This window comes from Salvia miltiorrhiza, chromosome 8 (assembly GCF_028751815.1).
Source record: "Salvia miltiorrhiza cultivar Shanhuang (shh) chromosome 8, IMPLAD_Smil_shh, whole genome shotgun sequence".
Classification (NCBI taxonomy): domain Eukaryota; kingdom Viridiplantae; phylum Streptophyta; class Magnoliopsida; order Lamiales; family Lamiaceae; genus Salvia; species Salvia miltiorrhiza.
In genome coordinates, this window is record NC_080394.1 from 7,363,642 (window position 1) to 7,377,760 (window position 14,119).

The 14,119-nt window shown below is 36.9% G+C and overlaps 2 protein-coding genes across 2 annotated transcripts; one reads left to right on the forward strand and one right to left on the reverse strand.

The window, feature by feature from the left end:
* Positions 1 to 3,364: 3,364 nt before the first annotated feature.
* Positions 3,365 to 8,271, forward strand: LOC131000520 (ABC transporter G family member 28-like). The gene is made up of 14 exons (XM_057926476.1): positions 3,365 to 3,701; positions 3,765 to 3,841; positions 3,928 to 4,209; positions 4,292 to 4,355; positions 4,425 to 4,571; positions 4,665 to 4,699; positions 4,781 to 4,854; positions 4,953 to 5,836; positions 5,919 to 6,215; positions 6,329 to 6,817; positions 6,959 to 7,107; positions 7,194 to 7,483; positions 7,579 to 7,709; positions 7,786 to 8,271. Exons 1-14 carry the CDS (start codon positions 3,451 to 3,453, stop codon positions 7,940 to 7,942), a joined length of 3,327 nt encoding a protein of 1,108 aa, XP_057782459.1. The 5' UTR covers positions 3,365 to 3,450; the 3' UTR covers positions 7,943 to 8,271.
* On the reverse strand, positions 8,207 to 12,296 carry LOC131000580 (ATPase GET3B-like). The gene is made up of 11 exons (XM_057926583.1): positions 12,068 to 12,296; positions 11,179 to 11,390; positions 11,030 to 11,092; positions 10,838 to 10,945; positions 10,261 to 10,335; positions 10,120 to 10,188; positions 9,989 to 10,054; positions 9,615 to 9,689; positions 9,299 to 9,397; positions 8,878 to 9,012; positions 8,207 to 8,544 (listed from the first exon to the last, which is right to left on the reverse strand). The coding sequence occupies exons 1-11, from the start codon at positions 12,195 to 12,197 to the stop codon at positions 8,407 to 8,409; spliced, it is 1,170 nt and encodes a 389-aa protein (XP_057782566.1). The 5' UTR covers positions 12,198 to 12,296; the 3' UTR covers positions 8,207 to 8,406.
* Positions 12,297 to 14,119: the final 1,823 nt, after the last annotated feature.

Consider the following 14,119-nt stretch of genomic DNA (forward strand, 5'->3'; position numbering starts at 1 on the left):
TACGAGTGGACTGCCAACAGTGGTCTGCCAAAGCTATGTTGTCACGGCTGATTCTTTGCCTTTATTTATATTCATTGTACTTGATATGATATTATTATGTTTATCACATGCTGAAATCTCCAAGCCACTCCGACTATTTACTCTTGAAACAGCAACGTAAAGTTGACCATAAGAGAATACTGATTTCTTTAGAAAAAACTTCACGAGTGGCATAGATTATTCTCGACTCTTGTTGATTGTTATGACATACAAAATAATAAGAGGAAATTGTCTCTATTCGAACTTGAATGGAAGTCGTGAATCTGATGGAGTCAGAGACATTCTAGAAATCAACACTTTTTAGCCAGAATTAGTATCGATTAATGTGTTAGCCTCCAACATGTGGTTACCAAGTCTTGTAATCACCAAACGTGTTCTATTACACACTCCTTGAGAATGGTCAATGTTCCTTAATAACATGACCGGAGTTATGACCATCAAATTTATCTCGTTATTGGAATTTTGTGGATTAAAACAACAATGAAGTCCATATAAATATTTATTATGTATTTTAACACTTACTTATTTTTATGTTTTAAAAATATAATTATCTACAATCTAGGTCATGATTAGGCTTGTCGAATGATTCAAATTTGGATACCCGAATCAAAATTTTCAATTAGTAGTATTCAAGATCATTGCTTCTATGTCAATTAGTTGAACTCAAACTCAAACATAGACATCATGTAATTGATACAATAAGTTGCAAATTTATTTATTACTATAATTTACTGATTAGCATAAAAATAAATTAAATTAGTTTCCATAATGGAAACAATGAACAAAAAAAGACTCATATATAGCCGCAAATATTTCTCTAGAGATCGAATCAATTCTACCTCAATCACTAACAAAGCAATACATATTTGTGCTAACACAAATATAATAATCATTTTCTCGTATTATATACTCCCTCCGTTCGTCAAGATTATGTAAAAATTACTATATCGGACGTCCGACAAGATTAAGGCAATGGTCCCACCATCTTCTTTAATATTTTATCCTTACTAACACTATTTATTTACAAAAAACTCACCTCAAATTCAATCTCAACCACACATCTCATAAAGTGGTGAGACCCTTTCTCCACTACATCAAAATCATCACCAATTTTATTAAATCTTGTGCCCAAGCAATTTTACATAATCTTGGCGGACGGATGGAGTATGTAATTTCTTACATCCCAAAATATTGTCTCTTACACAAATTCAAGAAAAGCAATAGAGTTGTTGCACTCAATTTCATTCCATATAATATAATTGCCTTCAATTGCAACACCACATTCATACTATAATATTATTGCTTGTACAGATTTTAATTCCACGATTGATTATGGGAGATTCCAAGATTTTAAAGATATTAAAAAATATCACACACAAATACACAAAGAGATAGATTTTAGGAGAGTCATATCAAGCACTACCTCAAAACACCAAGTTACCTTGAAACTTGAAGTTGCTAACATAAATATAAAATATAAACGTATGAACCTAAGGCAAAATGTTTCAATTTCGAGTCAAACATCACCTAATCTTTAAATTTATTTGTTTAACAATAAAAAATGCATGAGAAGAGATGATGAGAAATGAACAATGTAATATGGTACAAAACCAAGTGATAAGAGTTAAATTATCATACCCTTAATTTATTATGTACATGATCAACATTTCATCTAACGCATGAGAAAGAAGTGGATCTTAGATTTGTAAGAAATTTATTAATTATGATATGATAGAGGTTGTTCGTTAAAAACAGAGTCGATGCTGTGAAAAAGTATGAAGTTGTGCCAATAAATACTACGGTCTACGGTTATATAAGAAGAACAACAATGTATGATATATTTATTCAACATTAACAGTTGGATAAAACAAATATGAACAATAGATTATTTGATATAATTTTTACATTTGAGACGTACATAAATTACTTTGCAGTTTAGGCATAAAATTTGCAGCTTTTCATTCCTTTTCATTGTCTCTGCATTTACTTCTTCAATTTCAGCAGACGCATATAAGTCGTAGCGTCAAAGATGTTGTCTCAAGAGAAATATAATCGGTGACGGGGAAGACATTCATCAGCTGGGGGAAATTTGCAAAGAGGACTAAGAATTTTGCTGAGATTTTGAGAGGCATACTCCCTCCATCCCGCTCCAAATGACCCATACCTTTTTTGGCAATACAATATCTCTCTATACTTAATATTTAAACAATTTCCACCAACTCGCTTTATCTACTTTATACATAATTTATCTACTTTATACACATTTTTTAATCTCTGTGCCCAAAAGTAATGAGACATTTGGAGTGGGACGGAGGGAGTACAAAATAGAGTGATAATATTGTTGATTTTAAGATATTTATATTGTGATTTAAGGTGGCGAATCAATAATTGCTTGATTGACAAATCTAATTCTATATATAATTGATAATTAATTTGGCGTACATATATATATAACTTTGAATATTTTTAGCCTCAACCTTTTTATAATCAACAGCTTCAAAACATAAATTTAGTCAATTTATTTTTATATCTAATCTTATAATTTATAATTAATTTTTCGTATATATATAACTTTGAATATCTTTAGCCTCAATTTTTTTTCTAATCAACACCTTCAAAACATAAATTAAATCAATTCATTTTTTTTAGGAAAAAGTCAATTCATTTTTATATGAGTTTAAGTAACTCATTTTAATTATATTTAAAAAAGGTAATTACTTTTAATTGACTTAATTAACTACCTAAATGCATTTATATTTGTACAATTGAAATTAATGCATTTATATCAACGTAATTAATGAATGTGTTAACAAATTTTAAAAATAAAAAGATAAAAAAGTAGAAAAACAGAAGTTACTATTTACGATAAGCCGACTTTATTATTATATATTATTATGTAGATTGGTTCCACAATTCAACCTCTTTTAATTAATACTTCGTCCATCTCATGAAATTAGTCATCTTTTAATCTTTATAAAAGTACAAAAAAAATATATCTAATATTATATGAAAATATAATTTATATACAATTATTCTATTTTGTCACTATTAGTACTTCATATGTTATTGTCATCAACATTGAATAAAGACATGCATGTTAGTAAAAGAATGTTTTAATATAATTCTAAATTTTTTTATTAAAAATTTATGAATTTATTTTTGACCACCCTATTTGGGAAACTAAGTTAAATACTTATATATAACAACCCGGTTTCTGAAAAAAGAAAAGAATAATTGAAAGTCAATCCAACGGTCCACACTCTTCAACTCCCTAAATCACCTCCCCGCCATTTCTTCCCTCCACAACCACACTCCGAAGGAACATCCCTCTCTCTCTCTCTCTAGAAAAAACAGAAACCAAGGAAGAAGACGATTTTGTTGAATCTTCGCAAAACAAATGAGAATGACACGATGCTTGAAATGAGAATATTGTCGTCGGCGATAACACTCACGCTAATCCTTCAAACAATATGGCGGGTGAGCCACGCGCAACCGCAACCACAACCAACACCACAAGACCCCGCCGCCGCCGCCGCCGCTGCCGCCGATAACCCGGCGGCCATGCAGCTGCTCTCCAAGACCATGTTCAACCGCTTCAACAATTTCTCCGCCTTCTTGGGCCCCGATGCCAAGAAGCATCTCGGCTTCTGCATCAGAGATATGTAATTAATCATCTCTCACCAAATCCTAATCATCGATTTCATGGCTAATTAATTTGCATGTAGGGACGCTGAATGGGATAAGGCGTTTAATTTCTCCAAGAACACGCAGTTTTTGGCGGAATGCGTGAGAGGCGACAAAGGCACGTAGACAATCAATGAATGGCATTGGCTATATGATGATGATGATGATGATGATGAATGGTCTGATAATGAATGGGTTGTGCAGATGCTATGCAGCGGCTGTGCACGGCGGCGGAGGTGAAGTTCTACGGGCAGAGTCTGTTGGGCGGCGGGGGAGGAGGGCTGAGGAGCAGTTACTATCTGAGACCAAACAAGAACTGCAACTTGACGGCGTGGCCAGCCGGTTGCGAGCCCGGATGGGCGTGCAATGTGAAGAAAGAAGACAATGTTGACATCAAAAATGACAAAGAGATACCGGAGAGAGTTCTTGACTGTCAGCCTTGTTGCCCTGGCTTCTTCTGTCCCCATGGCCTTACTTGCATGATTCGTGAGCTCTATCTTTCCACTTAAATATACTAACTTTCATAATCCATATGCACTTTTCAAAAATATTTGTCTGTTTCTTGAAGCGTGCCCCTTGGGAGCTTACTGCCCTCGAGCTCAACTCAATCAAGCCACCGGTGTCTGTGATCCGTAAGCCTTCAATTCTTGTATATATATGTGTATGTATGATTGATGCTGACATTCTGAGAAATTTGGAAGGTACCGTTATCAACTACCTCCAGGGCAAGCCAACCACAGCTGCGGCGGCGCCGATATCTGGTCTGATTTTAACACTGGCTACGAGTTGTTCTGTTCCGGAGGATTTTACTGTCCCACCACCACCCAAAGACTCCCCTGCACCGAGGGGTTGGTATTACTTGTTTCCAGACATGATTCATAGCATTCATTAATTCTCCTACTCAAAACTTCTTCTTCTTCTTCTTCTTCAATGTGTTGCAGGCATTTCTGTAGGTCTGGTTCCACTGCTCAAATGCGTAAGTCGAGTCTTGCTACGTGTGTTTCTGTGTCTTTATCATTTAAGAATGATGATGAATCTCAGCATGGATGAGTTGCAGGTTGCTTTCAGCTCGCAGGCTGTGACCAGCAAACTGAGAATCAGAATATCACGGCTTACGGAATCATCTTCTTCGTAAGCTTCTTCTTCTTCTTCGACTGCTACTGCTTGCTTTGTTTTCTCTTGTAAGAGACAAAGGATTTGGTTGAAATGCGGCGTTGATGTTAATGTAGGGTGGGATCACTATGATCCTTCTCATCATATACAACTGCTCGGGGCAAGTCCTGAGCGATCGAGAGAAGAGGCAGGCCAAGTCAAGGGAAGCCGCAGCGAGGAGCGCCAGAGAGACGGTGCAGGCTCGCGAGAGATGGAAGTCCGCCAAGGATGTCGCACGGAAAGGTGCAGAGTTAACGGCACAGTTGTCACGGACATTCTCCCGCAAGAAGTCCGTGCTGAACGAGCCGCATAAGGGCTCGGGCCAACCTAAACCCGGATCGGATGCAGCATTGGCTTCAATGTCCGGTGAGCTCAAAGGGAAGAAGAAAAAGGAAAGCAACCTCACTAAGATGCTGCGCGACCTCGAAGAGAATCCTGATAACGACGAGGGGTTCAACGTGGAGATCGGAGACAAGAATCTGAAGAAGCAGGGGAAGGGGAAGCAGCTGCACACGCGCAGCCAGATCTTCAAGTATGCCTACGGCCAGATCGAGAAGGAGAAGGCTCTACAGGAGCAGACCAAGAATTTGACATTCTCCGGTGTCATATCCGTGGCTTCGGATTTGGAATTCTCAAGTAGGCCGCCTATTGAAGTGTTCTTCCAAGACTTGACTCTCACGTTGAAGGGTAAAAACAAGCATCTCTTGAGGTGCGTCACAGGGAAGCTCGTACCTGGCCACGTTTCTGCTGTCATGGGTCCGTCGGGTGCTGGGAAGACGACATTCCTCTCAGCCTTGCTGGGAAAAGCTGCTGGATGCACCATCACTGGCTCCATCCTTATCAACGGGAAGAACGAACCTATGCAATCATACAAAAGAATTATCGGATATGTTCCTCAAGATGATATAGTTCATGGAAATTTGACAGTGGAGGAGAATCTCTGGTTCAGTGCTAGATGCAGGTACATTTCTGTCAATTTATATGATTACTCATGCTGTGTTTATAATGATCTTCGTGGTTCTAATCCCTAAAATTTTCTGTAGACTCGCGGCTGATCTTGAAAAAGCAGAGAAAGTTCTAGTTGTTGAGAGAGTAATCGAATCCCTAGGGTTGCAGCACATTAGGGACTCCCTAGTTGGAACTGTTGAGAAGAGAGGAATCTCTGGAGGTCAGAGGAAACGAGTGAATGTCGGGCTTGAAATGGTTATGGAGCCTTCGCTGTTAATCTTAGACGAGCCTACGTCTGGCCTAGACAGTTCTTCTTCTCTGCTGCTACTCAGAGCCCTGCGTCGTGAAGCTCTTGAAGGAGTAAACATATGCATGGTGGTTCACCAACCAAGGTAATCTAAGGAGTTCATCACTATTTATGAGCTAAAGCGTGTGTCTGTTCTTCGAGAAAGCTAAGGTGTCCCGGAGATTTCTGATGCTAATCACCAACCATTTCTTTCTGCAGTTACACATTATACAAGATGTTCGATGATTTGATACTTCTAGCTAAGGGTGGCCTCACGGTGTATCACGGACCAGTGAAGAAAGTCGAGGAATACTTTTCTGGTCTAGGGATCGTTGTCCCTGAAAGAGTGAATCCTCCTGATTACTACATTGACATATTGGAAGGAATAGTGAAACCAAATGCAAACGCGACTGTCAAATTTAAGGAGCTTCCGCTCAGATGGATGCTTCACAATGGTTATCCTGTACCACCCGACATGCTAGATTCTGCAGGGGTCTCGTCCATTGCCACTGACGACTCATCCCATGGAGGAATGACGCCTGCAAGTGCTACCCCGGACCAGTCTTTTGCTGGAGATCTTTGGCAGGATGTTAAGTTTACCGTAGGCCAGAAGAAAGATCACATATGGCTTAATTTCAACAGGTCCCAAGACTTGTCTAATCGAAACACACCAAACGTCGTCATGCAGTATAAGTTTTTCTTAGGGAGGTAATATCTACATTCATTTTGGTGGAAACTCTCTCTACTAGAAGCATAATCTAAGATTGTATGAGATGAAAGCTTAAATTGATGAGTAAAAGCAACAGCATCTTACCTCTTGATTGCTGATGCACAATAGTTTCGTCTCAGAGTCGGAAAGCAACGACTAAGAGAAGCCAGAACACAAGCTGTGGACTATCTTATCCTACTACTGGCAGGAATATGCTTAGGAACACTTGCAAAAGTGAGCGACGAAACCTTTGGCTCAACGGGATATCTGTATACAGTCATTGGAGTCTGTAAGTCATGAATTCCATCTAAAAAGATTGCTGCTTTGAGAATGTACAGCAAAACTAAACTGATGTTTACCAATGTTTTCGTGTAGCCTTGCTCACCAAGATTGCTGCTTTGAGATCGTTTTCTCTGGACAAGTTGCATTACTGGAGAGAGAGTGCTGCTGGCATGAGCAGCTTGGCTTATTTCCTAGCAAAGGACTCTGTCGATCATTTCAACACCATCATAAAGCCTGCTGTCTACCTATCGATGTTCTATTTCTTCAACAATCCCAGGTCTACCATTTTTGACAACTACATGGTCTTGCTGTGTCTCGTATACTGCGTTACTGGCATAGCCTACGTTCTTGCAATCTACTACGAACCTGCTCCAGCCCAACTGGTGCGCAATTCTGTCTTCTCTGAGAGTGTTTTTTGGCATTCGTCTTCTTGAGTACTTAAGTCTTGACTACATCCTGTGTTTTTGCACCTTTCCAGTGGTCGGTGTTGCTCCCTGTTGTTCTTACTCTCATCGCCAACCAAGATGCGGATTCATTCGCATCAAAAATAGGAAACTATTGCTACACAAAATGGGCTCTGGAAGCATTCCTGCTTGCAAATGCAGAAAGGTATGAACTGCATGCCATACTCTCAAAAAAAATAAAAATTGCAAGAGTATTCAGCATCTGTTGCCTGCTGTTGCAGGTATTCTGGGGTATGGCTTATTCAAAGATGTGGTGCAATCAGACAGAGAGGTTATGACCTCGACGACTACTACCCCTGTTTGGCATACCTCATCGCGACTGGTATATTTAGTCGAGGGGTGGCCTTTTTCTGTCTGGTCACTTTCCAGAAGAAATAGTTACAGAAGATCTAGCTGGTTTTGATTTTCTTGTAGCAGAGAGGTAAAGGGAAGGGCAAGATTTATAGTTAGGAAAATTTTCAGACAAACCTTGTCATGGGATACAGTTAGCAGTGAGAGTTAGAGATCTTATTGATAGTATGTTTGTATCCTACGATGGCTATGAGAGTGGAGAAACATGTTAGGTGGTGTTGTATCATATTCAACAAAATTCTTGCCTCCGGGGATATATCCCCGCCTACCAATGAAATACGAGATGAAACATAGACAAAGAAGACATTGTTATTGCATTTGTGAAAGGTAAATGAAGGAAGATTTGATTTCTCAAATTCTGTCTTAGTTCCATCTTGAGTTACAAGATGCTCCATGGTATGTGAAACAGGACGATAAATAAGATATTCAATGAACTTCTTGAAACATATGTAGAAGTGGGATGAAATACAGCTATCTATCAAGATGGTGCTTCATCTCCAAACCATATCTCCCATAAATTTAAGAGCTGGGACACCCCTTATTTCTACATCAACTAGAGGCGACTCAATTCGCTTCAGTTTTGCCAGCTGTGGGTCTTTCTCGATCATATCAAGAGCACGTCTTTGGTCCTAGAGAAAATGAAATATGAAGCTTTAGATGCATCCTCGTATCATAATTGAATTTTTCTTTTATGATTAGTATATATGTAGTATCTTACAAATATTAGATTTTATACTACAAAAAGGATAGAACTTTTCTGAATGCTGAAGACTTGATCTAATTTGAAGTATCTAAGCATATTCGAAATTCAGATGTTCAAGCACAACCTGGTATTTAAGATGTTATTCCTAGACTTTTACTGAGAAGAACGTTATATATACCGGTATAAACTTCCGTGGCTCCACTAGGCCCAAATCAAAACCAAGATGAAGCTGAGAAACAATTTCAGATTCATATCTTACCTTTCTTCTCATTGAGCAAAACTTGCAGTCAGATGCCGATGGAGGTAACAATTGATTTATGACTAGTCTGTTCACTGGAACTTTCTCCTTCCTTAAGGATGCACATAGTCTTGAAGATTCATTGATTGCCATCACCTACACATTATTACACCAGGAAGCAGTCAAGGCAGCAGTTTAACAGAAAATGGACGTGTTGAATACCCTTTTCCTAATCACATAGGGATAATGATTGATTAATAACTTGTTACAGATGTTGAGTGTGGTGAATTCAGATATGAGAAGATTGTGAATATCTATAGCATCCAAGTGGTTCTGGTTAAATGAGAAATTTAATTAGGAAAAAATGATGGCAGATATATCATTGTTTTCATTGATCTTATAAGAGAAATTAAACTGAAAGCTATCTGTGTGGATTCATTACAGTGGGGATTGTTACGATCACAAACTCTGTGGTCTCTGGGTCACGGAAAAGATCTCGCACTTTTCCCATGCTTAACCTTAGCTGCTCTAACTTGTCATTCTGCAAAATTTTAGAAAAAAGTAATGATAAAGAACAGAATCATAAGAGCTAGATGAAAATTGGGGAACAAAAGGCTGTACTAATCCTTTCTGAATAAGTAAACTGTTAATTACTAGAAAGCCTCTTATAAAATGAGAGCATAAGAGAATACAAAGATAATAAGGAGTTTCTTTTTTTCTTTCTCTTATATTGAGGAAAATACTAAGGAGGTTCTTACATCATCTTGTTGTGGTTCTCCTTTTCCAAATGCAGATTTAAGGGCTGCTGTTGCTGAAGCTATCTTCTTCTTGATCTGAATTCAGCCATATGTAAAGGGTGTTAAATCAGTACAACTAATTAAATCCCTACTACGAATATTCAAGACAAATTAAACCATGTCAATATCAAGTGAAGCAGTTGTACATACTGCATACAATTACAACTAGCTAGACAGGAAATATGGGATTTTGTTTGATTGAGATATATAATAGGATAAATTTTTTAATAATTCTATTTCCCTACCAAAATCGCTAACTTAAGGATGGGGGAAGGAGGGCAAAGAAGTCGAGCATATAGAGAATCGCAAGTGCACAAACACAAAAATGTACTCACCTTCATCATCTTGCCTATAGATGCATCAAGGAAATCAGGTAGCGACAATAGTCGAAGTGTGTGACCCTACAATACTCATATTAGCGGAGCTTCTGTAACTGTCGGCAAAGAAACAAAGACTAATCCCTTACCGTGGGAGCCGTATCAAACACAATGCGACTGAATTTACTATACTCCGGTGACTCCAAAAAATGCATGACCTGTAAGATGATATAATAATAAATTAGCATATATCCAAAAATGGGTTAATAGAAATAATTTATTATACGCACCTTGGAAATTGCAATAACTTCATCTAGACCAGGAGGAGGAGTGTCCAACAGCTCTTCAAGTTTGAGGTCTCCCATCTGCTCAAGAAAGAAGCAAGTACGAGACAAGAATAAATGGTACATCATCTTTCTAGTTCATCAAAAGTCTGAAATATTAACTATAGCTATTTGAGATTCGACTACATTTAGTATTACATGCTCAAATCAGCTGAATAAGATATTACTCATTACATAGCTCCAGCTCCATCGAACCGAAAGCAACTGTTCCGAGCAATTCCTCTTTCCATAACCCACCATGAGAATTAACAAAAATATATTTGATATGAAATACACAATGAGCTTCCTAACTCAGCAGCTACTTTACCCTTACATAAGTGAAACTAAGGCTTAATTTGCTAAATGAGTGCAACGGTTATCAGTTTCGTCTTTGAATGTCTTCTTTGATCATAAATCTACAACAGATGCCATAATACATGTACGGATGTACCAGCAATTCACAGAAAAGTTGAGGAACCGAATAAATCTCTGAAACTAAGGGCAACATAAGAAAGGCAAACTGACAAGTAATACCTGTTCTCACCTTGCCAACAAGCCCCCCGAAGCCCATACTGTCCATGACGTTTCTAACTGCCCCTTCATCGTGCTGCCCTCTGGAACTCAATTCTTCCCTCTCCTTTTCAGGGTTTAACTTTCATACGACAAATACAATGCATAATAAAAAACTAACACTTAGAGAAAGAGAGATCTGTGCGTCATATCAAGAAATCGATACCTCAAGTGCATACAAGGGAGAATCCACACCTTGTACGGGAACAAGCATCCCTCCAGCCAAATTCTACGGAATACACATTGAGAAAATGGCATTGTCTTCTAAGATTAAAAATCAAACTCTCAAGTATACACATGAGTACGAGACATTACTTGATCAAAAGAATCGCTTAATGAATGAGCAGGATCTGTAGACACCACCATAGTGGGGTGACCATGATTCGCTAATTTTACAGCAAGAGATGCTGCACAACTTGTTTTCCCAACACCTCCTTTCCCACCTAGCAAATAAAATCTCCTCTGTGTGCTAGAAACCATTTCATCAAATCCAGCAATTTTTGTCACAGCAGTGACCACAGATCTTGCTGCAATAACAATATTACCATGGAAGTTTAAAAGGGTACCTTAATCGAAACAGTACTTTTATAAGGATGTTTTGTAGACTTGGAATTCATGTAACATGTAAACTCAGCCACGAATACAGGTCGCAGGCAATGTTTTCATTTTACCGGAAAAAATCTGAATTCTTTCACCTAAAATACTAGCAAATACATTTGCATTTTTCAATGCATGTTCTTAGTAATATAAAATGGTTTCCCATATATCACATTGAAAATCTTCTCTCACAATTCAGCCACCAATTAACTTTGTTTCATTTTTTCAGCAACTCTTTTGCTCCTAGCAGTTAAAAACTACCTAAGTCTTCAGTCTTCACATATCTTCTGCCTAAGAGAATCAAATATGTTAATCTACCTATCCTTTTCCAATGTTTTCGTGGACACAGATTGCAGATTATTTCAGCTCAAATTCTTAAAGGGAACAAAAAATTAAGAGTATAAGAAACTGAGTAAAATATCATAAAACATATACAATATGAACGAAGGGGGAAAAACAAGTATCCTCGCCCTTGTGAAATAAAACAGCTAAGAAGAAAAACTTCACTCAAGAAACAAGCAACAATACCAAACATTCAACTAAAATACTGCAAAACCCAAGGGTGAATTAGTGCGCATGTGTGTATGTGAATGAGAGCAAGTCGCACCTTGGAATGATGGGGCGAGTGGATTTGAATTGATGTTAGCGGATACCAAGTCTTGTATGCTTCTGCTGAGTTTAGAATATGGATGTTTGTGACGCAGGGATTTAGAGATGTGATTGAAAAGAGAGGCCATTTCTCGACGAAAAGTGGTTCCTTCAGCGGCGGCAGAGGTGAACTATCAACTGCTCAACTCAAGTCCAAAGAAAGGTGGCGCCGACGACAGGGCTTCGTTTATCATTAATTGATTATATATTACTTTCTCCGTCCCAACGAAAACGGTGCGTATTCATTTTTGAGCCGTCCCCATAAAAATGGTGCATTTTTTTTTTTTGTTAATAATTTTAGTGGTGCATTTCTTTTTTTGTTAATAATTTTACATTATAAATAACGTAGCCCACACACTTTTACACTACAATCTTATACTCCTTAAATCCCGTTTCGAAAATAAGCGCACTCATTTGCATAAGTGAACTACCCACTCAAAATCACAAAGAATCGCCCATCTTGTATTCGGCCCATCAGAAGCCCAAGCACTTGCACAATTTGCCATAAAATTAACAAGGTTTCATTATAAAGCACAATTAATGAAAAATACAAAGTAAAGCAACTCATAAGTTTTATACTAAAAAGGCTGGAGGATTTCCGAACATGGTTAGAATTTCAAATTTAAATAAAGAAGACGTTTAAGGGGATGTATATAAATAAATCCTAACATAAGAAGTCATAATAATTTTAATTATAAAAAATCGTGTAAGGGAAATTTGAAATTATAATTTGTGAGTAATGCAGATACACACATATGAGATTGTTTATTGCAAATGGCATGGGCTACAGATTTTTGAAGGTACGATTTCACAAGAAATGAAATTTTGCAATGCCAGGTATTTTTATATGTGGTTCTATTCATTTATTTACTTATTCTCATAATTATTCCAAAAGGATTTTTTTTTTTTTTTGAAATATGATTGTGTTTCTTGACATGTGTGTATAAAAGTTCATTTCATTCCCTATAGATTCATGTCTTATTTCTTAATGTCTATCTCAAGTTATTTTGCGATGTTTGATAATTAATGCAACGCATAACCTTCCAGTATGAAGTTCAAGAAAAATAAACACACCTCTAAAAATCAATTTCTAAGATATATCTTGCAAATTGCAAAAACAAATCTATTTGCATAATGTGGTATATTGTGTGTACGTCACATAGAATATGTGAATAGTTCGCACCATGTAGACATCCGCACGGAAAAATTTATTTTACATAATTATAATAATACTTTTTATAATTTATATGAATCTACAACCGCTACCTTGTATTGCATTATCGTTTTGAATGTGTAGATTCATATCATTATTGGTATACACATAATAAAAAAGATTAGGAAAAGTGTCTAATGAATCAAGACTCGAAATTCAATCACTACCAAATTACTAATAATATTATACATATGTCGTAAAATATAGTTTTGTATTCGACATAAATATTATCTAACGAATCTTGACTTATTACTTATTAGTTGTCATATGATCTGCCGCAAATATATATTAAATAGTAGTATAATTTAAAATCAATAAGTAACTTTAAAGAAAATTAAAATTTAGAGCTTGGACGAATAATCAATTGTACAAGTAAAATTAAAAATAAGATTGGTTTGGTTGGTACCTTCGATTTATGTTGTAATGTCTGATATTTAACCACCCCTCCTCCCATATCAAAGTTTATGGAAATATTTTAAAACCATATTCGTCATCTTCAGTCGATGACTCATCAACTGAACTAACATCTTCAAACCTAAGAAAAATCCGTCATCAAACGTTTAACGTCTCAAGTTTCTAAGTATTTTCATCACTTCACTTCAAAGATAAATCCCATCCATTATTTAATGTAGCAAATAAGTATAATATACTCACATAACCGCAATCTAAATACAAATTTCTTCTTGCAATAATCCAAATCCAAACCCACAAAATCTTGTTCATACAATTCTAATGGAAATTTCCTTTTCAAAAGAATGTTACCATGCATACTTATTATAATCATCCATCATTTTTTTT

Bases quoted from the DNA above. Each gene is read 5' to 3' on its own strand.
- LOC131000520 (XM_057926476.1), top strand. From the start codon at position 3,451: ATGCTTGAAATGAGAATATTGTCGTCGGCGATAACACTCACGCTAATC. The intron at 4,356-4,424 runs GTAAGCCTTCAA...GAAATTTGGAAG, and splicing joins GCCACCGGTGTCTGTGATCC to GTACCGTTATCAACTACCTC. The intron at 6,216-6,328 runs GTAATCTAAGGA...TTCTTTCTGCAG, and splicing joins ATGGTGGTTCACCAACCAAG to TTACACATTATACAAGATGT.
- LOC131000580 (XM_057926583.1), bottom strand. From the start codon at position 12,197: ATGGCCTCTCTTTTCAATCACATCTCTAAATCCCTGCGTCACAAACAT. The intron at 10,946-11,029 runs GTATCGATTTCT...GTCGTATGAAAG, and splicing joins CTCCCTTGTATGCACTTGAG to TTAAACCCTGAAAAGGAGAG. The intron at 10,189-10,260 runs GTGCGTATAATA...ATCATCTTACAG, and splicing joins AAGTTATTGCAATTTCCAAG to GTCATGCATTTTTTGGAGTC.